This window comes from Accipiter gentilis, chromosome 2 (assembly GCF_929443795.1).
Source record: "Accipiter gentilis chromosome 2, bAccGen1.1, whole genome shotgun sequence".
Lineage (NCBI taxonomy): Eukaryota > Metazoa > Chordata > Aves > Accipitriformes > Accipitridae > Astur > Astur gentilis.
In genome coordinates, this window is record NC_064881.1 from 40,786,489 (window position 1) to 40,810,670 (window position 24,182).

The window sequence follows — 24,182 nt, forward strand, 5'->3', positions numbered from 1 at the left end:
CAGTACAATCTTGGATCAAACCACACATGCTTTTTTAACAAAAAAATAATTGAATGATACTATTTGCACTGATCTGATGATGTGGAAATAAAATATTGAAAGGAATGCTGTTATTGTTTTCTTTATTATTTGGGTTTTCCTTCACTGAATGGATTTACTAAAACCAATAAAAGGTTTTATTCACAAAGCCATCACTAGAGGATTAAAGAAACCTTATAGGCAAAACTTGCTGATATGAAATGAGTAAGACCTAGGATACTGACTGGGTTTCATAGTAAGCATAAGATTTTAGAAGTAGAGAAGGGAAATACAGCCACACAAATCCTGTTATCCTCATTGGGCTATATGATTAAACTGCTGGGATCATACTGAAAAGGTACATCTGTGCTATAGTACAGCTGCTTGGATGCGAATCAGGGGTCCAGTTCTATCATTCTTACTGGTGTTGAGTAACATTTTACTTTGCCAGTAGTTCTTTTAAAGCTTAAGAAGCTAATCATGGCCAGTGTGAGAATGGCACAATTGAACTGTGTGTTAATGGAAGACAAATACTGCAAGTAAGGCAGGCTGATTAACAGGAAGTTTATTTGGCAAAGAGATTTAAAACATGAATTTTGCCATGACCAGTAAGTTCCTATTAAATCACAAAACAGATTGCAGTCCTGCTGAAATCAAGGGGAGTTTTCCTGTTGACTTCAGTGATGCAAAGATTTGGACCCCCTTTGGATTTATCTTCCAATTTAAGATCATTTTTCTGATGCTTACTAAATGTTCCCCAGTGTTTATACATTAAAATGTGTTGCCAATTCAAATAGCGTTGTCTTGTACTGTAAAAACTAAAATAAAATATTTGTTTTGGCATCTTTGTAAGTGGAATTTTTGTAATGTGTTTAGAACTTACTCTACACTGCTAGCTGCACGTAGGAAATGTTCCCTGCTCTTCTAAAAACATTTTTAGTACATGTTTAAGACATTAACTGTAACTTTATGGATTGGGTTTCTTGCTCAGTGGATTTGCACTACAGTACGAATCTAACAATTATTACCAATTGTTTGAAGTCCTTCTGCACATCAGATTGTTTTTACCTGTGAGACTATCATTTTGTCTTTAATGAAAAGATTGTCATTAATAATATGGTGTTAAAGTTTTAAGTTGCTAACCATGTGGTTAGTTCCCTCTCTGTAACAGGAAAGCTGCTTGTGAGCTAATGCAAGCACCTTTTTGATTATTTCTCATTGAATAACTTCTTTTATTTGCTGAGTATCTCTGCTCAAGATCAGTGTATTTCTAAAAATGTACTTGGTAATTCCTGTTGGTACCACCTTAGGTGTTGGTGTCCTTTGTCAATTAATTTATGTAGTGGATCCTGAAAAAACTGATGATAAAAGTTGGGCTGCAGCTTACTTCACTACTCTGCAGGTTTTTTACTGTATTCAGGAACATGATTTTCATCCCTAAATGGTTTGTGATGCACAATACCTTTTCTACTAACATGCTTTGCTTTGACTTTCCTACTTCCACCTTATTCTGTAGTCAGTCTGGTGGGGAGTTTTCAGTTTTTATACTTCAAACATAAGCTCATTTGGTATACCTGTGTAACATCACTCATTTGTTTTCCCTCCCTACAATATAAATCCACTATTTCAGCAACCTTACTTTTACAGTCGTGCAGCCACTTCTATGGGATGTGGCAATTCTGTCTGAGGTTATGGAAACCTCCTCCTTTCTCTTACTTCCCTTCCTGTCATTTTCTTGAACAGAATGTAGCACTTTTGTTTACATTTCTCAATTTCTTAAAAATGTGTATCCCTAAAAACCTTCTTGTTGGCTTCTCTTGCTATTTGTGTCTAATATCTATTTCCATTTCCTCTGATTTCCCCATTGGTTAGCTAAACCTTAGAGAAAATAATATGCATCTCTGCTAATTCTCATCAGGTCTTTTCTGTTGCTTTTTTAATGCTCTTTTATTTTTGTGTACTTTTCCATATATCTGTAACACTAAATTTTCATGTGGTGCTAGTTCTCGTAAGGATTGTGAATTTGAATCTAAGGTCTTTGCATTTTACCTTTGCTGTATAGAGTGCCTCCTACTTAGGTTTAATACAGCATGTTCAATTGACCATCAGTTTTCCTCTGGACTCCCAGGGTGAGATTCACTTCTAACTTTAGAAGTCTACAATGGCAGCTAAAGAGGTTTTTCTACAGAGTTGTTGAGATGTATAGAAACAACTGTTTTTCTACGTTGACTATAAAAGGGGTCTTGATAACTGTTTTGGATGTCTGCATCTCTAGGTAGCTCTCTTGTCTACACCTAAGGTTAAGTGTCATGAACTGTATATTGTGTATGTATATTCTTGAGAATGAAAATGAACTGCTGTTTTGATTGTGTTATACAACAGTTAATTTTTTCTTTCCGAAGTATTGTATTTTTAGAAGCAGGATTTCTTTTTCATGGGTTTCCCAACAGTAATTTTGAACAGCTTAATGAAAGAACTGAAGTACATAATGGCCAAACTGTTCTATTACTGAATTTAGAACAAATACATTTAGTGATTTTGCTTATTTCTCACTTTGCCCATGGAAGAAAGCTTTAAGTATTAAGCTTAGTGGGAGGACGAAGGTATACATTTATTGAGTTACAATTTTATTGTTGAATTAACAACATTGGTTTCATTTTAATGATTTACAGGAAGCCTGTTTACCTGTAAAACTCCAGCAATTGCAGATATTGTGATACTGGTAGATGGTTCTTGGAGTATTGGCAGATTCAATTTCAGGCTTGTTCGACTGTTCCTGGAAAATCTGGTTTCTGCTTTCAATGTGGGATCTGAGAAAACAAGAGTAGGTAAGGTGTCTTATTTTTTTATTAATACTTCTGTAGCAATGTAAAAATTTCATTATTTCAGAATAGTTAACAGCTTAATGCTACTTATTTGTGCAAGATTCATCCTCACCTGGAACTAGCACTTCTATCATAAGAGCACTTCTATCATTGCATGCTACTGGAGTGTTTGTAGTATCAATTCCTCACGTTTTACTGTGATACTCAGCTTAAGTAAACTCTACTGCAATGTCAGTGGAAAAGAAAAAACAGTGGAAACAGTCTTACTGACTTCAGTCAGCATTAGATCAAACCCTTGCAGTTTAATTTTCAGAGGAAGAATGTGCCGATGGATGGCTTTTCTCATGGTTTAAAGTGGCTCAAATATTATATTTCTATTCTGCTACTTATATTGTAGTCTATTCAAAAGCATATTAAATAAAATTGTTCTTTTTTCAAAAAACAATTTCTTGGAATCTTACTAAACTCTGAAAAAGTTGTGTACTCCTCATTTACTTTCCTTAGCGCTTGAAAGAAAAGCTTTGAAAATAAATTGAGGAGTTGCCACTAAGAACAACTTTATACTATTTTTTTTTTTTTTTTGCATCAAGCAATGCAGTTTTTCTAGTATGGTAGCAAAGCTATTTATGGTAAGCTTACTATGGTAACCTGTTAGTAACCAAGTACATAAAGTGTAGATGCTTGAAAAGAAATGCTTTGTTGTCTAATGGATTACCTTAATTTCTGGTTCTTTAGGTCTTGCACAGTATAGTGGTGATCCCCGAATTGAATGGCATTTGAATGCCTATGGCACAAAAGATGCTGTTTTGGATGCAGTCCGTAATCTACCATATAAGGGAGGGAATACATTAACAGGTACAGTGTATGTTTTAGCTTTTGCCTTTCATTAAAAAACATATTCTGCTGCACAGACTAAGAAGTGTTAGTGCTTATTATAAAGGGTAAAAAGGACAAGCTTTTTGCAGCTTGCTAATGGCTTTATCCAATGTCAGTGAAGTCTTTTCTGAAGTACTTGTCTCATTTGCTTCATTGGGAATCATACTGGTCAGGACAGGCTCTCATAAAACAAAGTGTACATGAACTCTCTGTGTTGGAAGTAAAATATTTTACCTGCTAGGAAGAAAATGCAAAATCCATTCATAATGTTCATGCACAGAGCTTTCTTCTGGAGAAGGAAAGAATGTTGTTTTAATATCTGACAACTGGCAATAGCAACTTTTCAAATGATCACCTGGGGCTTTTAGATTTCCATTGACCTTTTAGTAGTTAGAGCACTGAAGCCCCAGAAGACACTTAGTGATGGATAAATGGGGCATGCCTGTCAACCTGGGAAAAATACAGTCTCTGAATACAATTCCAGTGTCATCAAAGCAGCAGTTAGTAATATTTGCTGTCTTGCCAGGAGAATGATATATCCAAAGACCCAGACATGGCTTTAAGTAAATTGCTCCTTCCGTTTCTTTTTTTTGGCGAGGAGGGAAGGGGAGGAAGAATGTGAAAGATTCTTCTTCTCTTCTGCAACAGCCTTTATTTTGGTAGAAGGAGTGATTGTAGTGGAACAGACAGAAGGACTGTAGTACGATTATAGGAATGAGATTACAGTGAGGTAGCAGGTAGTAAATTATCGTGATTATTTTATATGGCTGTTAGAAGAAGGTGAGTTAGGAATCTTTGCTGTGGGAGACTTAAGAGAGTTTTCAGGTAGGATCTCATTGTGACATGTAGGTTTGTCCTGAGGAGTTGTTCTTCTTCCTTCCCTTTAAATAATTAACAGTTATTAAAATAAGATTGTTCCTAAGCTTTATTTAAGCTTTTCTTTAGCTTGTAAATTGGAAAGAACAACAAACAAATTAAAGTAAGTTTGATGTGATTAAAGTAAGTATGGTGATGTATTAAGCTATCCAGAGCATGTGCTTTCATATAAGCAAAGTAGGTAGAAGGGAGAGGGGACTTACTATTCTAACTTTGCAGAATAAGAAAGAAAAGATGATGCATGCAGACAGAGTAAGATCAATTTAGGTTTCTATAGCCAGTTTAAAATACATTGACTGATCAAAAGGCTGCTAAAGATGAATGTCACCTTCTCTGTAGTTTAGGTTGCTTGTTGGAATTTAATCTTTTGGTAAATAAATTCTTTTATACTTAGTCTTCATTAAAAGATTTCTCACAATTTTTAAATTGAGTGGAAAGACAAACACTGATATTGCCAAAATCAATGGGCATTTTTCCCTCTTAAAGTCTTTTAAAATGTTTCCCTTTTTAGGTCTTGCGTTAACTTACATTTTGGAGAACAGCTTTAAGCCTGAAGCAGGTGCAAGACCTGGAGTGTCTAAAATTGGTATATTGATCACTGATGGGAAGTCCCAAGATGATGTTATCCCTCCTGCTAAAAATCTACGAGATGCTGGCATTGAGCTGTTTGCTATTGGTGTGTATTCTGCCATATCCACCATATATTGTGTCCCATTATACTCTGGTGTATTTGTATGCATTGCCCTCTCTAATAAGGAAGTGTTCTTTAATGTCTCTATCCAGTAAGTGTCATCATTAATTTAAAGCATCTTAAATATGTTCTCCAATTTATTGCTGCTATAACTGGAATTTAGCACTATCCATGGATGCTGCATTATCAGGAGACAGCCAAAAAATCTCAATTATGTTGGCAGAAATTAATGTCTTGAAGTAACTTCTTAACAACAGGGCAATCCGTACTTGGTCATCAAAACAAAAAGAAAGAATTGGATCTTAGTAATTTTTTATCAATCCCTGTGCATACAAGGTTTTTTCTTTTTTGTTGCAAATATTTTCTTTATTTTTCTTTCCAATGAAAGGTGTAAAGAATGCAGATATAAATGAACTCAGAGAGATTGCCTCTGAACCTGACAGCACACACGTCTACAATGTTGCTGACTTTAACTTCATGCATACCATTGTTGAAGGTCTTACAAGAACAGTGTGCTCACGAGTAGAGGAACAGGAAAAGGAAATCAAAGGTGAATAAGAAACAAGATATAACTTAATATGAACTTAGAGCTACAAATCCTATTCCAAATACCCATAGTTCTAAGCCGGCTTCTGGCACTTGACTTATGCTGTATATTCTTTTGGTCACAAGAAAGTACATTGTCAGGGAAGTTATCTTCCTAGGTATGTTTCATTCTTGATTTGATATCTTTGATCTTTTGGTCTCTGTCTTTGAAAGTGGTAAATATTATGGTATTTGGTAGTACCAAAAAAATAGAAAAATTTACATTAATTCTGCTGTAACTGTTTCCAAGTGGTGGGTAAGGAAATTTTTTTTATAATACACAGCTTTGGGGATGAATTACTTCAGCAGCTGCACATGGAATTGTTACGTTTGTGCTGTGTTTTCCATCATCTAACTTACTGTTTTTATTGTCTCATAAGTTTTCATAAATTTCAACTATTACGATTTCTTTGTCCCTTCCTAATGATGGATTTTTTTTCCCCACTTTCTTATTTAATACACAGAAAATATATTTCAGAGCATAAGGAAAGATGGTGGTGAAGAAAATTGTTCTTATGTAAAAAAGACTTCTCTGACTACAATATTTTTTTTTCTTTTCTGACCAAAAGAAATGGCTACGAAAAAATGTTGCAATTTGCTAAAGAAACAGTCCTACCTAAGGAAATTATTTCTGAAAGGTCTGAGTTGATTTTGTTTGTATTGCTTGGTTTGTGATTCTATAATATCCAAAAAATGCTGACTGATTTTGCAATAAGCTTGTAATATATATCAGTAAGGAAGGCTGTCTTTCACATATATTTCTACCTGTGCCATGAAAAAGTGTGTATTAGTAAGGGTTCATTCCATCTTTTTCCTCTTTTATTCACCTGGAAATTGGAAGAAATACAGAATATTAGGTGTGTCTTGGGGGGGGGGGATAAGCAGTCAGTTGGGAAATTGAGAGGGAGAGGATGGGAAAACCATAAAGAGATGAGACATATTTGTGGAAAGGAATGATTGCCAGAGAAGATGACCATTCGCTACATCTCTTCAATCTGCTGACAGGCAGCATATCAGTTTCCAAGCTGCAGAGGAGCACAGGAGATCACAGCTGTATATGTACTTGGATGTTTTTCATGACTGGAAGGAAAGCAACCTGATAAAAACACCCAGAAAGAAAGCGCTTGAAAGACTAAGGGGAGGAATGACAAGAAGGCTTAGTTTTTTATTTTTGTCTCTTTCATATAAAGGTTTATGAAAGACCAGGAAGGCTTAGTCCCAGTGAAAACTCCATGTGCAGTACTCATTCTTACTATTAGTTCTTTGTTTCCATTGAAAATTACCTAAATAAATGTGCAGTAACCAATTTGATTTTCTGATGAGGAGCGATCTTTGGAGCTTCAGCAAATACAACAGACCAAATCATTATTTTGCAGAGGGGAATAAAAAATTTGTGTTGTCTCTAATCTAGGAACAATTGTTGCTTCACTTGGGGCTCCTTCGGATTTGGTCACATCTGAGGTAACAGCTAGAGGATTCCGGGTTAGCTGGACCCATGCACCAGGCAAAGTGGAAAAATACAGGGTTGTGTACTATCCCACTCGAGGAGGACAACCGGAAGAGGTAATAGGAGGAAAAGAAAGAACTAACCAGACAGAAAATCCATGGTCTTATTTAAATCTACCCTGAAATTCCCTATGTGGGCTCTGAAGCCCACTACAGAAAGGAGATATAGTCACATTGAATGGTGGTGAAGGTTAGGTAGTAGCCAGGCTGCTTTTCTGTCATGTGATTTAAAGTAAATGTGCTATACCAGTGAGTGCTTTTGGGGCAGGGTGGTGAGCTGCCTGCAGTTTTGCTTACACATACGGTTACTTAAACCAATTCTATTGACTTCCCCTGCACTATTCTGTTTACAAGAACAGAAAAGGTAGGAGCTGATGGTAAGCCAGATTTTCAATTCTAAGAAAAAATAATTCATAAAAGGAAGATGATACGGGTTTATGTTTTAGGACGCCTACAATTGGTCATTAAAAATTTGGAGAGAGGTGTTTATTTGAATAGGACTTAAGCATTTTGGAGATGGAGAAAAAATGCAGTGGAACAAGCTTTTGGCTTCAGCTAACAGCTTACAAAATTGAAGGGAAAGGCAGAAGAGCAAAAGGATTTAACTAAGGATATATTTCTTTTTGTAGTATAAACATGTTTAGCATGGATGGATATATATTAATGTCAGTTTGAAGTACTGTGTGTGTACATACGTAGTACTAAAGAAATATTCATGATGATATAGTAATTATATCAAAAAGTGCCCAATATACACTCTTAAACTGTAATCCATACACTGTATTTATCTAAGCAGTTCTTTTGTTCTAAATGGCTACTTATGTATGCTAAACATTTTGATTATGTGTATAGTTGCTGTTCTTTTTCAGACACCCCACTGTACATAAAGGTAGCAAAAGCCAATTTGATTTATGAATTGAACTTTAGTGTATTGATTCTTAGATGCCAGTGTAAAAATTGCCTGAGAGAGGGATTGATTTGATGGTAATATAGTTAGTTTGCTTTATGTGTATTTAGTTGAATTTTCATCTAAACAGGTTGTGGTAGATGGAAGCTCATCAACAGCAGTTCTGAAAAACCTGATGTCTTTAACTGAATACCAGATAGCTGTTTTTGCTATATACTCAAATGCTGCTAGTGAGGGCCTCCGTGGAACTGAAACTACACGTAAGTATCCTTATCATGTTCATTACGGTTTTGACTGTCTACTTTTAATCACACTGTGTAAGCATTAGTCTTTGTGAAAAAGAACTACAGAAGAGAGTCTTTTTCAATTTAGCTTCTTTTAATGCATTTGCCTTAAATTAAATTCTGTTTGAATTAATTCTGGGCTAAGTTCCTAAGTCCAAAAGCTCTATGGATATTAAAACACTGAGAAAGGTTTTATCTCTGGGCTGAATTTTAAAGTTGGTTTTATTGAACCCTGAATTAGAACATTCCTACACTTTGGGTGTGCAACCAAGCTTTATAAATTAAGTTAGTGGCTGAAGCTGATCTTATGAGTAGAGGATTAGGTGGGACCAGAAATACCTGCATGTGATTCCCACCAGTGCCAAAGATTTCAAGGTAACTTCTGCAAGTTTTTTTCTCAATGATTCAGTTATTTTCTGTCTATAAAATGGTGACTTGGGATATTATTAGAATGAATACATTTACCGTTTGGGGTTCTATAATGAAAACTATGCTAGCACCTGAGATAATGTGCTGCTATTGATCATATCAATATTAGGTACAGTTACTTTTTTAGTAAATATGACAGATATTAGGAATGGAAGTAATGAGTAACATTTTAGTTCAAACTAGGAGCCAGGAATTCAATATGTGATATATCAATAGCTGATATCTGCTGGAAGAACTATACAGCAGGGCTCAAGCAATCTAGATGATTTCTAAAGTGCTTTGACAAGAACTTCCTGACACAAGTGATCAAGGAGCCAGCAAGAGAAGGTGCTCTGCGTAGTTGATACTTAAAAACAAGGACGAACTGATGGGGGGGATTTAAAGTCAGGGGTAGCCTTGGCTGCAGGGACCATGAGATGGTAGAATTCAGGATTCTAAGTGGAGGGAGGAGTGCAAAAAGCACGACCACAGCTCTGTATTTCAGGATAGCAGTCTTCAGTCTCTTCAGAGATGTGCTTGGAAGAATCCCAGGGGATATGGCCCTGGATAGAAGAGGGATCAAGAATTGCCACTTGATACCCAAAGATCACATCCTACAAGCTCAAGAAGGGTCGATACTGCCAAATCAAGGAAATCAAGCAAAGGAGGCTGGCATGGATAAGCAAGGAACTCCTAACAGAACTCGGACAAAAAAAAGGTAGTGTATAAGAAATGGAAGAAGAGGCAGGTGACTCAGGCGAAGTATAGAGTTGCTGTCTGATCTTGCAGGGGTAAGTTTAGGAAAGCCAAGGCCAACCTGGAGCTGAATCTGGCAAGGGTTGTGAAGAGCAACAAGAATGGACTCTACAAGTGCATAAACAGTAAAAGGAAGACTGAGGAGAACATGGGCCTACTCCTGAATGGGACAGGGGACCTGGTGACAAAAGAAGTGGAAAACACTGACGTACTCAATGGCGCCTTTGACTCAGCCTTTACCAGTTAAAATGGCCTTCAGAAATCCCAAGCTGCTGAGATCAGTGGGAAACTCTGGAGAAAGGAAGACTTATCCTCCTTTGAGGAGTACCAGTATAGGGAGCACTTAAGCAAACTGGACACACATCAATCCATGGGACTGGATGGGCTGCACCTGTGAGTGCTGAGGGAGCTGTCTTATGTCATTGTCAGGACGGTCTTGATTATCCTTGATAGGTCATGGTGACTGGGAGATGTTCCTGAACACTGGAAGAAAACAAATGTCAATCCTTTGTGAAGCAGGATCTGGGGAACTACAGGCCGGTCATTGTCACATCAATCCCCAGGAAGGTGATGGAGCAACTAAACTTGAAGCCCCTTTCCAAACACATGAAGGACAAGGAGATGATTGGAATTAGTCAGCATGGATATATGAAGGGGAAAACACATTTGACCTCATGCAGTTCAACAAAGGGAAGTGCAAAGTCCTGAACCTGGGGAGGAATAACCCTATGCATCACTACACACTGGGGGTGACCATCTGGAAGGCAGGTCTTCAGAGAAGGACCTGGGGGTCTTGGTAAACAACAAGCTGACTGTGAACCGGCAATGCACCCTTGTCACAAAGAAGGCCAAGAGCCTCCTGGATTGCACTAGACAAGGATTGCCAGCAGGTTGGGGGAGGTGATTCTTACCCTCTGCTCAGCACTGATGAGGCCACACCTGGATGCTTGGTCCTGCGCTGGGCTCCCCAGTACAAGAGAGATGTGGACTTACTGAATTGAGTCCACTGAAAGCCCACAAAGATGATTAGGGGCTTGGAGCATCTTTCATAAGAAGAGTGACTGAGACAGCTATGGCTGTTCAGCCTGGAGGAGAGAAGGCTCAGGGTGATCTTATGGATATGTAAAAGTCTCTGATGGGAAGGAATGAAGAAGAGAGAGCCAGACTCTTCTCAGTGGTGCTCACTGACAGGACAAGAGTCAATAGGCACAAATAAAAAACCATGAAATTAAATGTGAACAGAAGACACAATTTTATTGTGATGGTGGTCAAACACTGGAATAGGTTGTCCAGAGAGGTTGTGGAGTCTGCATCTCTGGAGATATTTAAAACCCAACTGGACATGGTTCTGAGCAACCTGCTCTAGCTGACCCTGACTGAACAGGGAAGTTAGTTGGACTAGGTGATCTCAAGAGGTGCCTTTCATCCTCAGGGGTTCTTTGATTCTGTGTCAGTGCTAATCTTCCCAATCTGAAAAGGAAATAAAATAGGATCATATAAAACTGAGACTTCTATTTTAGTCTCAGTCTCCCAAAATGTCATCTTCAGCCATGTTATACTGCATAATATGGTGTTAGGACCAGTTTAATTTATTGAGGCAGAGAGAACAGTCACACACTGAGCCGACAGGATTGTTTTGTATTGCAGCTGGTATTCCTTTGAAGTCACCTTAGTCAAGTTCTGACGGAGCCCAGCCCTGCTGGCTTTCTGAGAATCAGATCACACCCCAAGGTCATGCAGCATCAAGCATTTTGTAGAGCTATCTTTGATAGTGTGTTGGAAGTAATAGTCTGACATGTGCAAATATTAATCACTCTGCATGCTAAAATAGCTGCAGTTTGAAAGTAATTTTTTCTATCCTAATAGAGAACTATGGAAAACTGTAGTTTACATTCCTGCTTTTGTATGAGATACTGACAGACTACAATAGCCACCAATCACATTTGTTCATAGACAACATTGAAAATAGTTTACCGGTATGTGAAATCTAAATAGACAGATTCAATATGCATAGTGTACAGATAATTAGAAAGGTTTCTGATTTAATAGTCGCTCCTAACTTGAAATAAATATGAAAAGCATTCACATTAATTTGCTGCAAATATATTTTTACCTGTTTTAGTTTATTCCAGTTGGTTTTTAGTAGGTTTAATTTATCCCTATGTTACCAGAGTATTAGGATACTCTGGTAACTGTCCAAGATGTAAATCAGCATTATCTACTGGATATTTGTATTTGAGATTCTGAGCTCTTCAGCTGAAAATTCTAGTAGAAAATATCACTTCTTTAATTTCCAGTCACCTCTTCGTTAATTATTATTTATATTGCCAGAGTATCTAGGAGTTCCTGTTGAGAGTTAAAATATGAGTCATAACTTAGAGTTAAAGGATACTTTTCTTGTAGATTTTTAGAATCAAAATAAGGAAAAGGACAGGTGATGGATATTCTTTCGGTGATCCTGGGGCAGTGTGAATAGGAATGAGACAATGTGGTAGAAAGTGCCTTCAGAAGATCTCAACATGTAGTTTCTTTCTGTAGGTATCAGAGGTCTGAGTGGAGCTCTGAGGGAGGAGACTGAAGTACATTTGAAAATCTTATGGGTAGTTTCTTCCTATAATTAGAGGAATTGTGGGAATTCGTGGCAATACGTGTCAACACACAACACATCAACAAGGGTTTAAATAGGATAGAGGTAGGCTGTTAAAGGTTTGGAAGTGAAGATAGATGGGTAACGTGGAAGTGGAAACTTGAAGGAAGGCCTGGGCTGAAGTTGTGCCCATGCTTACAGACCTGAACAACAGACTGAGTGAACAACCTCAATGAACAAGAAAGGATGAGGCTGCCATGTTTTGTACATGGGAAGTTAAGAGCTCTGTTAGACCTTGTTGAATGTAACGTAATAGATATACTACTCCTTGGACGTGTCAGCTAGACGGGCTGCAATTTTTGTTTGGACAAGGAGATTAGAGAAGCTCTGTGAGTTATTAGCATTGTAATTAAAATTGGTTGTTGAATCTGTGTTTGCAGATCAGATTCTTCAGGAACATGTAAAGCAGAGCTTTGTAGAGGCCTAACATCCAGCCTATTACAGTGTCTCTGAGTTCCTAATAGGAAAGATTTGATATCAATTACCAATGGCCTTCTGGTTTTTTTCAGACCCTTTGAGTCATTTTAGGGACTATTCTCGGTGTAGAAGTTCCAAAGGAACAGCCAAAGTTCCCTTATATCTCTCCAGTGACTGGATATTTTGGTGGGATCCATCAATGATGTAATAACAGTGGAGAGGCCTTGGGATGTTGTTCTGTGAGAGAAAGAAAGCAAGGACAATCAGAGAATTGCAAAATGCTACTCTAAAGAGTTACAGAAATACAAAGAAATATTCAGGAACTCAGACTGGTGCTACGTTCTGGTATCAGTGCCTTAAATTCACAAGTAAACCTCCTAATAATGTTTAAATTTCACTCAGCCTGCTTAGTTGTACTCACCAGGTTAGCATTTGCCGTGATTTGCAATGGATTATCTTGCCCACATTTGCATAATCCCACTGACATTGGCCTGGGAGCCAGTTTGGACAGTCCAGGCCTTAAACACACAGCAGTTGGTAGTCAAAATATTTTGATGTGTGCAATGTGCTCATTCAGGATTTCCTCCAGGGTGTGCTACCTCATGGCTGTCTCTCCCATGCTCTGGCTTGGGAACTATTGTCAGAAAGAGCCACCTCGGGAGTGCTATTTGTTCCTAATAGCAACTGTGCCCATTATTTCATAGCAAGTGGTCATTCTCCTGCAGATCAGGGAGAAGGAAGGGTGAGATCTGAACAGAGTGATTTGGTGCTTAAAGGACAGAAATCCTCCCACTTGAAATGCTCAAAACCATTTAGGACAAAGAGCTGAAATGCTTTGTAAGAGGTAACTCTACCCTGGCATTAGAATTCATTAGGCCATCATTTCCTTGTTTCTCTAATTCTGTGTTCTTTTATATACTAATCAGCTCTTCATAGTTGTGGCATACAGACAGGATACTTCCATGCCTGGAGATAGCTATATTCCTTTGTGTTTCCTGGGGTAAAATAAACTGTTTGAAAAATAGCTCATTGTTGAAGTGAGGCAACTGAAGTGTCTGTCTCTTGTCCCACTGTAGTTGCCTTGCCAATGGCATCGGATCTGCAATTGTATGATGTGTCACAGAGCAGCATGAGAGCGAAGTGGAATGGAGTAGCGGGTGCCACAGGCTACATGATCCTGTATGCTCCCCTCACAGAAGGATTGGCAGCAGATGAGAAGGAGGTGATGTATTGTGCTTTCATTTGAATAGCAATTATTACAAAAATAAATATTTTAAAGAATAAACTAGTACATGGCCTTTAACCTCCAACTTGATCAGCAAATACTTCGGGGTTTTTTTCCATGACTGCCTTAAGTACTGTATGTGTTACAGACTTACGAATAAAGTGCAAGTACCAGTTGATTATTTTTATATGTCATTGCCATAAAAATACAACAATTTCAGCTGAATTAAAGTGACGCTTTTGAAATGATATATGAAGTGATACTGTATCATCATATAAAACTAACACTCAAAGAAAGAAAAAATAAAGTAAAACTAAGATATTTTCTCAGTGTGTTATCAGAATAATATGAAGGTTAGCCTTTGTTCTAATCAGGACCTTTAAAAGTAAATAAAATCTGCAGGTGTGACCTTTATTGGTTTTCTTTTAGTTCTGTTCAACTTCTATTTTTAAATTTAAAAATAATGCCTTCCATCAAAAGTGATTTTCAGAAGATATTTTTAGGAAGAGAAGGTGGAACAAGGTAAAGTCAAGTCTTCTTGTCACTAAAATAGTAAAAACAGTAGACTTTTCTAAAGTTGTTAGCATAATTCCAATGGAACTTCTGGTCTACGATTTAAAAGTTTTTATGCTCAAGTTTCTATATGTGTAATTAAGATTATGTACAACATCTCTGTTCAAGCAAGAATACTAAAAAGCATGCAGGGACATGTGAAATTGTGGAGAGCGTAGGAAGCTACTGAAAGCTCGCATAGACTTGTGCTGTCTGCTAAATAAGTGGCTGTGAGCACATAATTCTGTCAAAAATGGAGCCTCCCTGAAAACTAGCTGATTCAGGAGGACTGAGCCTTACCCTGAAGAAAGACTTTTTTTTTCAATAAATAAGTCACTCCATGTTAATGTGGCTCTCAGTGAAGAGAGGAGGAAAATGATACACACCTTAAATAGCAACAAATCTGAGCTTCGATGTGCACTGAAATCAATTCCTCCTATGAAATTTCAGTCCTATGACTGAAGATGAAACAAGGTGTAGCTGGGAATGAAAAGGCCTTAGTAGCTGCACATTCTAGAAAGCACTATTTTGTCATTGCTAATGTGACTAGTTACTTTCAAAGTTCTCTTACCTGTATGTTGGCTTTTGGCTTTTTGACAATTTTGTTCTTTTGATTATTGTGCAAAATCCCAAAATCTTGGGCCAAGTACTGCAGGCACAGTATCAGACAAATGTTCAGCAGAGCATTTGATCACATATCTGATTTCAAGTGTGTAAATAATGTTCTTCCCCATCACAAGCTAATTCAGAAATAATGTGTCATTTTTATTCATGGTGTTTTTAGATAAAAATTGGGGAGGCCTCAACAGATCTTGAACTGGATGGACTATTGCCAAATACAGAATATACAGTCACAGTTTATGCCATGTTTGGAGAAGAAGCTAGTGATCCCCTTACAGGACAAGAAACTACATGTAGGTAGCACATATGTATATTCACTTCAGTGTTGATAAAACTTCAGAATAGTCTTTGCACGCAGTAGAACAGACATCTGATTTTAAAATCTGATTTGAATAGTCCATAGGGCAAGGTGTTAACTGTACTTAAGTTTCTCAGTGTGAATACTTCATTTACAGAGGCTGAGGATGTGAGTTTCTACAAAACAACTTGATTTTGGAACAGGATTGTGAACTCTTCTCTCTTGTTGGTAGTGGTACTGTGGATATCCCTGTTGATCTTGGTGGAACTACTGACGGTTTTCTGAACTTGCTGAAGGTGAATGAAGGTCACCACATAGAGCTAAATTGAGACTGCTCTGTTTAGCCTCCTGTAGCAAGAGAACCAGGTGTGTGTGGGAGCCTGCTCAGATGGAGACGTTTATTCCTCTGGCTCAGTAGTAGTACAGATGGAAAAGCAAAGAGAAGATTTCTGTCCAACCCCTGCTGCCTAACATCTGGTAAATGAAGGGTTGGAAAGTGCTGGTGCACTCATGGTAGATGGTCTGTTTTTAATAAGCAGCAAGAATTTTGCCAGCTAAATTCTGTCCTCTGCTAACTGTACAAAGCACTGTATGTCAGCTTTCTAAATAGCCACAGCATTTGGAAGATAAAGGAATTGAAAATAAGCGCTTGTGCTGCTGGGGATATTTCTGGGACTGCATTCAGTGACATCTCTATTGCTCCCAGCAGTGGACTGATTGCTTCCTCTTGTTTTGTGCTCCTGGCATGAGTAAGCCAGTATGAAAGTGACTTGCATTTAATAGGTGAGAGAAGTTCAGGCATGTGAGTGCTAAGAAAAAGAAGGGCCAGAGCAAATGCTTGTAAGGTCAGCAAGTAATGGTGGAAGAAGCTCTAGGAATGCTGTTTGAAATGGGTCACCTCTGAGAGGACAGCTGTAGACAGACAAGTGCCAATAGTAAACTACTGCAACTGGGCATGCTTGTGGACTTGAAATGAGTGTAGAAGATTCTTAACACTTGGAGAATCAAACCTTTGGCTCTTTGTCCCTCTGTCCCTTTCTCCTTCTCTTTGGCTGTCACTCATTCTTTGCCCTACACCCCAGCTTTTGGTCAATATCTGCCTGATATCTGGTTTTCATTTGTCCTAAACAGTAGTTTATGTAGTTTATAAATGTGCCAGCCTGAATTCACTTCATGTCATATGATCTTGGAAGTTGCACAGCTCTAAACCTGGCTAACACATTGGATGGAAGATCACATCCAAATTCCAGATACATTGGCACAAGCTGAGGATTCAAGACCATAGCATTTGATCACAGAAGCTAGTAACATATGTTAGTCAGCCCATCATCACTGCTGTTACCAGACCAGAATAAAAAAACCCACCCTAACTACTCTGCAACCTTCATTTATTTTTAGGGTAACACAATGCAGCCAACTCTGACTGATATTTAGGACTGTAATATGAAAGAAGATTGATTCTGACCTTCCATATGCAGCTATTCAATTAAGCCCTCTTCTAACAGGCTTTGATTGGTCAGGCAGTGGGGCAATCTGGGAGGAAAGAAAAGCTCTTGGCGAGCACACTGGTTGCATATAGTCAGTGTTCAATGGTAATGTTTTCTCTGTCCAGATTCAGATTTAAGCTACGTTTTTTGTTTTGTTTTTTTTTTTTTTTTTTTTTTTTTTGTCCTTTCAGTGTGATTATTTCTGGCTTCCAACTAATGAATAGACTACCTAGTATTTTCTTCCTGGAGCATATATCTGCCTGGAGGGTGATCTGCCTAATTTGCTGCAGTAATATGTGTAGTATCTGCTATTCTGTATTTAGTAAATAATATTATTCTACATACTGCATTGTCTCAGTTACTGTAGTGAAATGTTTCTCTGTGCCAAACAGAGGCATGATCAGTAAGCTTATTCTGGGGTGGGGTTTCTTTTTGGGGCCAGGATTTATCCAATACTCACTGTAAATATCATGTAACTCTGCCATCAGGACTGCCTGTCTGGTTGAGAGCAACGTTGTCAGGAGGTTAGTTCCAAAAGGAAAGACCTGAGACTGAAGCATTTTGTGGTATGGTCTGATTGGTGAAATGAAGTGCATTCCACAACTGACAGAAAGTAGAAAGGAAAGCCAGCACATGATACTCCCTTCACTAGACTTGGAGTAATATATTGAAGGCTAGAAAGTGTGGCAAACCCATCTAATACAATTCCAATGTGTTCCCGTCTTCTCTTGTGTCATAGCCAACTTGACTTGACCATTCCTAACCTGTTGAGGTGTTTGCTTGCAGATTCTGAGTTGATATATGGCCTGGCTAAAGATCCCACATAATGTATGGGGTTTTTTATCTTTTGCTTTTTCCCATGTGCTCTTGTGTGAGGGCAACAGCTTCTGAAGTGCTGATACTTATCTGTCCGCATGGATTGGTGAGGAGTGTGTGTGTGAAGGCAGGATGGATAGAGAAGAGTTTCACAATTCAGAAAAAACCAGCAGATGTTGGGCTGATACAGAACCTACTGCTGAGAGTAGCAGACAGCACAAATTGCTTTCTTTGGTGTGACAGAAAAGTGGATGTGGTCTGAGACTGTCTCTTGCGTGACCTGGTTTTCCTTCAGCTCATGATAGTCAAGGAATATATAGTATATAAATATGGCTTTAAGCGGGGTTGCTGTTAGGAAACAGCTTCTTTCTGTAATAAAAGAAGAAAGGTTAAACAGAGGTAAAAAAATAGCATCTTTGGAGGTCTTCTGAGCTAGTTACGCTTTTGGGGCAAAGTTACCCTTATATCAAAGACTTTTAGGATTCAGAAATTTTTTTGCCAAAATACTACTGTCGTGAAATATTTTTGCTCGGACACTCACAGAAAACAAATGCATATAGGATAAAGATCTAGTTGAATTAAATTAATTCAGAAATACAAACACAGATTTATTGCAAGTATTGTGTAGGCTAGATCTTGCTATGATATCTGCTATGAACAATAACGTAATTTCTTTCTTTTACAGTATTAGCTGAGATGCACTTAGCAAGACTGAAAGTTCTGTTTAAGCAAAAAGCTAAGCCATTTAAATGCCTTTAAGTACTTGTGTAGCTCCATCGATGTAGGTCTTTTAATCTAAATATCGGTGATAAAAATTTTTGAATGGAAAAATGTGCTGTTTATTTTCAAGACATGAAAAATTTCACAGCTAAAACCTGGAATCACTTTCATGGTTTCATCTCTTTCCTTTTCAAGTGCCTCTAAGTCCACCAGCAAACTTGAAATTTTCTGATGTCGGACACAGTAGTGCTAAGCTAACATGGGATCCTGCTTCCAAAAATGTAAATGGCTATCGCATCATGTATGTTAAAACAGATGGAACAGAAACCAATGAGGTAAATTATTAGCATCTCTCTTCCTTAACCAATCTCAGACGACCCCAAACTTCTGTAATTATTAAGGATAACTTTTATAAATGAAAGCTACTTTGCAAGCTGTAACAAAAGATTTGCTGGAAAATTCTGAAACTTAGTGCAAATAAGAGCTGGCTTAGTATCGTGTATACATTCAGAGTGGATCATATGTGTGGGGGACAGTGCTCTGAACTTCTTAAATACCAGAACAGCCATTGCTGGTGCACATAGACTGAAGGAAACTATTCAAGTGAGCAATGGTTTGTAGGTGCAGTATCTTGACTAAATGTATGGTATGGAAATATTTATTCTTGGTTCAGTCCAGATAATGAGACTTTCGATATATCATATGTCATGGACTCAAGCTCATTCAAAAAGACTGTCTGAAGGCTTCACCACATTTTCTTAATATTTATTGCTTTAATTATATATTGAGAACTCACTTCCTAGAAACAGGATTTGGCTTGGACAGAATGATAAGATGGTACCAAGATGTTTTAACTTAGACTCTTGCATTTAATAATTTACTTATGCAATATTTAGTTATGCCTTGTTACTAAAGCTGCTTTATAATAGCTTTTAGCAGCATGAATTCTGTGATAGAATGAAAAATGGGATGGAATAATATTAACTACAGAAATCTTAAAAAAAACAGAAAAAAGTTTTAAAAAAATAATTGCAGTAAATGGGTCCAATCATTAAAACAGTCCAGATCCCTTACAAAATAAGTTGTCATGGAGAACTTAGCCCTCCAAAAAAGTCTTTAATCGTAGTTACGTGTAATTATGTTTCTTCTGGGTCATATGTGGCTTTTCATCCATATAAGATGGAATATTTGTGTTTATCCTGAAAAAACTGTTTCTGAGTTTGGAAGACAGTATACCTGTGCAATGGTGCCGAGCTAACGTGACACTGAATAGTTAGACTGATAAACTGTCAGTTTTGAGCTGTATACAGCTTTGAGTTCTAAATCCTTGGCAAAGTAATGTTAACTGCAGCCTGGATAGAGACCAGATGAAACTGTCATCTTGTCTCTTGACAAATGTCAAACATAATGGTTTATGCAATGATTATCCATGATAAGGGACTGGATTCATTAGCCCCAGAAGTTTCTTCCCCTTCTGGGTTCCTGAACACGTTGTGCTGCTATGTTAGGTAGTGAGTTAGGCTTACTAAGGCTGAATTCTCCTTTTCCCTAGTTTGTTATAATTTTTACAAATTTTTACAAAATTTTTCTTTTCTCTAGTTTGTCTATTTTAATTGATTTTGTCAGCTTTTATGGCCCTGAATTTATATTTATACTCGTTCATAGGTTCACAGAACTTCTCTACTAATTAGATGACATTCTCTTTCTGTATCATTATTACCCAGCAGAATTTCAGACACTGATAATATGAAGTGTATGATCAATATCTATTGCAAATTATGCTTTCTGTAGGTGGAAGTTGGTCGTGTTTCAACCCATACTCTAAAAAGTCTGACATCCCTTACAGAGTATACTGTTGCTATTTTCTCCCTGTATGATGAAGGACCATCTGAACCACTTACTGGCAGCTTTACCACAAGTAAGTATTGCCGAACTTTTGAAGGCTTTCCAAGAAGAAATTTTATACTTTCTTACTTTACTGGAAAGTAAGACCAGTAACAGCAAGTGCCTCTGGCTGTGAATTCAGATATATGAAATGCTTTCTGTTATTTTCATTGGAGTTTTCAGCTTCTTCGCTCCCTTATTATGGGGCCAATTGCATCCTTGCTCATGGGAGTAATCTCTTGACATCATGAAAACATTTGTGTGGATAAGGTTCATTTCTTAAGTCTTTCCACATTCAGCCATTTTAAAGCATATTTTATTGCATTTAGGTAGTAAAGCATTTGTCTCCCCAGCTTTCTGAAGCATTATTCAGTGTGATGGCATTTGTCTCTCCAGCTGAAGTATGATGAGTTTTGTATCATACATTTAACCAGTGAACTATCTAGGCAATAAAAGGTAGAACCTTATATACATACATACAAACTGGAACATCAAAAGGAGAAAATGCAAGACATTTAAGGCTCCTGTAGTCAGTTTAGCACAGTTATAGTTTCTGTAACTGTAGTTCTGCATTAAACAAATGGCTGATGACACTTATTAATGGTTTCCAATGTAACAATGGGAAGAGAAGGACTTTGAGGGAGGAAAGAGAAACATGAGGTGGAAGAGGAAGGAGAACATCCATGTACAGAACAAGAGGCTGATACTTACATGCAAACTGCAAATGGAAATACACACGGAGTGTCTGGAAAGGACAGAGATTGGGACTTTGCTTTGAGGTAGAGGAAGAGAAAAGACCATGGTGCACAGAGCTCTGAGCAAAGGAGAGGGACTGAGGGTTGCATGGAGCTCCTTCAGTGTAGAGAGGATAAGGAGGTTTGTCCAGTTAGAGTAGATAAAGAGCATGTATTGTGCATATTCCCCTCCCTCAACTACAAACCCGCTTCCCTAAGTACAAATAAGTGTGCAAAGAATTCTGTAGTGCCTTTGTTATCTACCTCCCATGTTATACTCTTTGTAACAAACTGCAAGTAAAATGGTACATTCTTGACATTGCCATCTATGCAAGTCTTAGAGAATAATTTACTCTCACTTTTCTTTTGCATATTTTGCAGAAAGAGTTCCAGCTCCTCAGCATTTGGAAATTGATGAAGCGTCGACAGATAGTTTTAGGGTCAGCTGGAAGCCCACCTCGTCAGATATTGCTTTTTACAGATTGGCATGGATTCCTTTGGATGGGGGGGAATCTGAAGAGGTGAGTTGCCTTGACTTTCTGAGGGTGTGAAATGGAAGAGAGAATTCCATTCTGAGGACACGTATGCGGAACTTTTGCCAATTAAATATGGCCAATTGACTTACAGAAAAATCTGCCCTGCTGCAAAGCTCTCTAAACCAAAATCAAACTAATATTCCAGTTTCTTTTTGAAGAGGAAGTGAGGAAAGAAGAGGATTTTTGTGAATAGTCAATCTAATCTGTAATGTACCAACTGCCATAGAACTAGCATTGCTGTTTGATGCTCCTTCAGTTTTTACTGGTTAATGCTCTTCACTTTGCTGTGAAGATGATGACGGTAGCTGAGCCAGAGCAGTGATATCCTCACATAAGTCTCCACATCTGTCTAATGTGGTGGCCACAGTAAAATTGCCTGTGAAGCGTTAGTTATGTAATGTTACAAAGGGAAAAATTTACACATAGTTAATTTATTAGATTGTTCCTTTATTCCTCTTTACAGTTCTCTTTTCCCCCCATGCTGTTTTTGCTCTAGGCCCTCGTGTGTCTTCTCCATAGTGCCATTTTCATCAGTCTGAATTTTTAAATGATTTTTCATCCCTTTAGCCTTTCCTGGTTTATTCTCTTTTTCCAAGTAGAAAAAGACAGATACTTTATCTCCCTTTCCCAAATTTTCATCTTTCGTAGTCTGTCTCATTTCCTCTTTCCTTTTCTTTCTTTATTTACTCATTCTTTTGGCTTCTTTTGTACTCCTCAGTCTTTAATGACTCTCTCAAACATCTTGCTCTCTTGGCATCAGTACTGTGAAGAGAGGCCACATCTGCAAATTGTTTATCTGGGTACAGAACTCAGTGGGGAAGATGACATTTCCCACATGGCCCTAGGTTTCCTCCATCATTTTGTCATACATTAGGGCAGAAAGCAGTCATTGCAGCTTAGGTTATGTGGCATTTTTTTCTGTAAATTTAGCTTAGCCTGATTCTTTCCTCCCTTTCACCTAGCGAGAGGTAGTCATGCAAGAAAGAAAGAAATTACAGGAGTGAGCAGGGAAAAGAAGTTGGCAAATGAGTGGACACAGGTCATCCCCTAGCATTTTCTCTTGCAGTAAATGAACTGATTTGTTTCTGTTTTTAAGTTCCAGTGAGTAGCTGTCAGTGAATCCTTCTAAGCCATGTGCATTTTTAAGTGAGATTTGATATCTTGTGTTCTTTGAGTGTAAGAATAAACAATCAAGAAATACTTGAACAGTTAAGGTTCCACTTGTTCATTGTATTCACTAAGAACTGCTGGAGGCCCTAATATTTTAGTACATTGAGATATTAAAAATACCCGAGCTTCTTTCTTGTTCTCCTTGCATGACCTCTCTAATGGGGTCAGGCTTAGGATAGCACAATACCTCCAGGCTGTTGCCACTTCAAGCTTCTTTCCCAGCTAAGTGATCAGTCATGCAGAGAAATGACATGCAGTCTCTCTGTCATTCTCCCAAGACCCAACTTGCCAATTAGCTGAGTGGGGTCAGGGGGTGGTGGTGAGAATTACACACTTCTCGGCTTACTTCACCCACACTGCTGATGGGTGAGGAGCTTTTCGTGGGGTGTTAGTGCTAAAAAGCCAGTACAAATTTAAGAGTGACCTTTTATTTCTAGGTTACAGTAGAGAATGCATGCTGTTATACTCATGTGCATGTTACTAATCTTGCTTCCGTTATTTGTCCTCTCCACTTGAAAGTTCAGCACTTTGTGTTCTTTTTTTGTGGTCTTCTCTGTGCTAAATTAGCAGGGAGTGGAGGGTGATGGAAGTGATTCTCCAGAAAGTATGCCAAAATTATGTGTGAGATAGTAACTATGTATAGATATTTTATAATGATTTGATACACAACTAGAGGCTCTAGGGAATTGGAAAGTGTCATGGTATTACTTATACCTTTTTAGTATACGGCTAGACTCACTCAAGCTTGTTTCTGAAATTTTCCCAAGAAAGTCTGTGCCAGAAAGTGTGCAGCACGGGATGCCTAATTCATTACTTGATAGTTGTAGAAGGCATGGCCCCAACTCATTTCTTTCTGCTTTTGTTTTCTGTATCTGAGTTCAGAAGGTCTGTGATTGTTTTATGGGTCCCTCTTCCCCAGGACCAACTCAGGAAATCTCCTGTGGTAATTAAAAGAATGAAGTGTGATTTACTGTTTCTGCTAACTGCTGTAGTAGATTTTATGCAGCATATACCTATTGTTTGATTTCTATTTGTGTATTTGTGTATACAGTGGCCACCTTTAAAAACTTGCCAATGTTAACCTTGAGAAAGGTTGTTTTATTGTAGTATATGTCTGCGTAGTGCAAAAACTACTCCTGAAACCAGTCAGTCCGTTTCACCAGAATTACTGCTCAGGCTCCTTTCATTCTGCTTTACAGTCCCTTTAGCTCCAACTCCTGCCCATCTGTTGATCCCTTCCAATAAAATAAATGAAACACACAAAAATCTGAAGTGAAACATACTTAGAGTTAACATTGCACATGTGAATCTTCTGCTGCTATCATAGGTAGAAATAAGGAAAA

General features: G+C 37.9%; 1 protein-coding gene across 4 annotated transcripts in view; it reads left to right on the plus strand.

Moving 5' to 3' along the window:
* The window catches only part of COL14A1 (collagen type XIV alpha 1 chain), a 126,433-nt gene that overhangs the window by 34,466 nt on the left and 67,785 nt on the right, over positions 1–24,182 (plus strand). For all 4 annotated transcript variants that reach the window (XM_049824484.1, XM_049824494.1, XM_049824504.1 and 1 more), the window contains exons 6-16: positions 2,691–2,846; positions 3,579–3,698; positions 5,107–5,271; positions 5,675–5,836; positions 7,283–7,434; positions 8,415–8,544; positions 13,873–14,018; positions 15,358–15,487; positions 18,711–18,850; positions 20,307–20,433; positions 21,515–21,654. In XM_049824484.1, the coding sequence (XP_049680441.1) occupies positions 2,691–2,846; positions 3,579–3,698; positions 5,107–5,271; positions 5,675–5,836; positions 7,283–7,434; positions 8,415–8,544; positions 13,873–14,018; positions 15,358–15,487; positions 18,711–18,850; positions 20,307–20,433; positions 21,515–21,654 (1,568 nt within the window). The remainder of the gene's footprint in view (positions 1–2,690; positions 2,847–3,578; positions 3,699–5,106; positions 5,272–5,674; positions 5,837–7,282; positions 7,435–8,414; positions 8,545–13,872; positions 14,019–15,357; positions 15,488–18,710; positions 18,851–20,306; positions 20,434–21,514; positions 21,655–24,182) is intronic.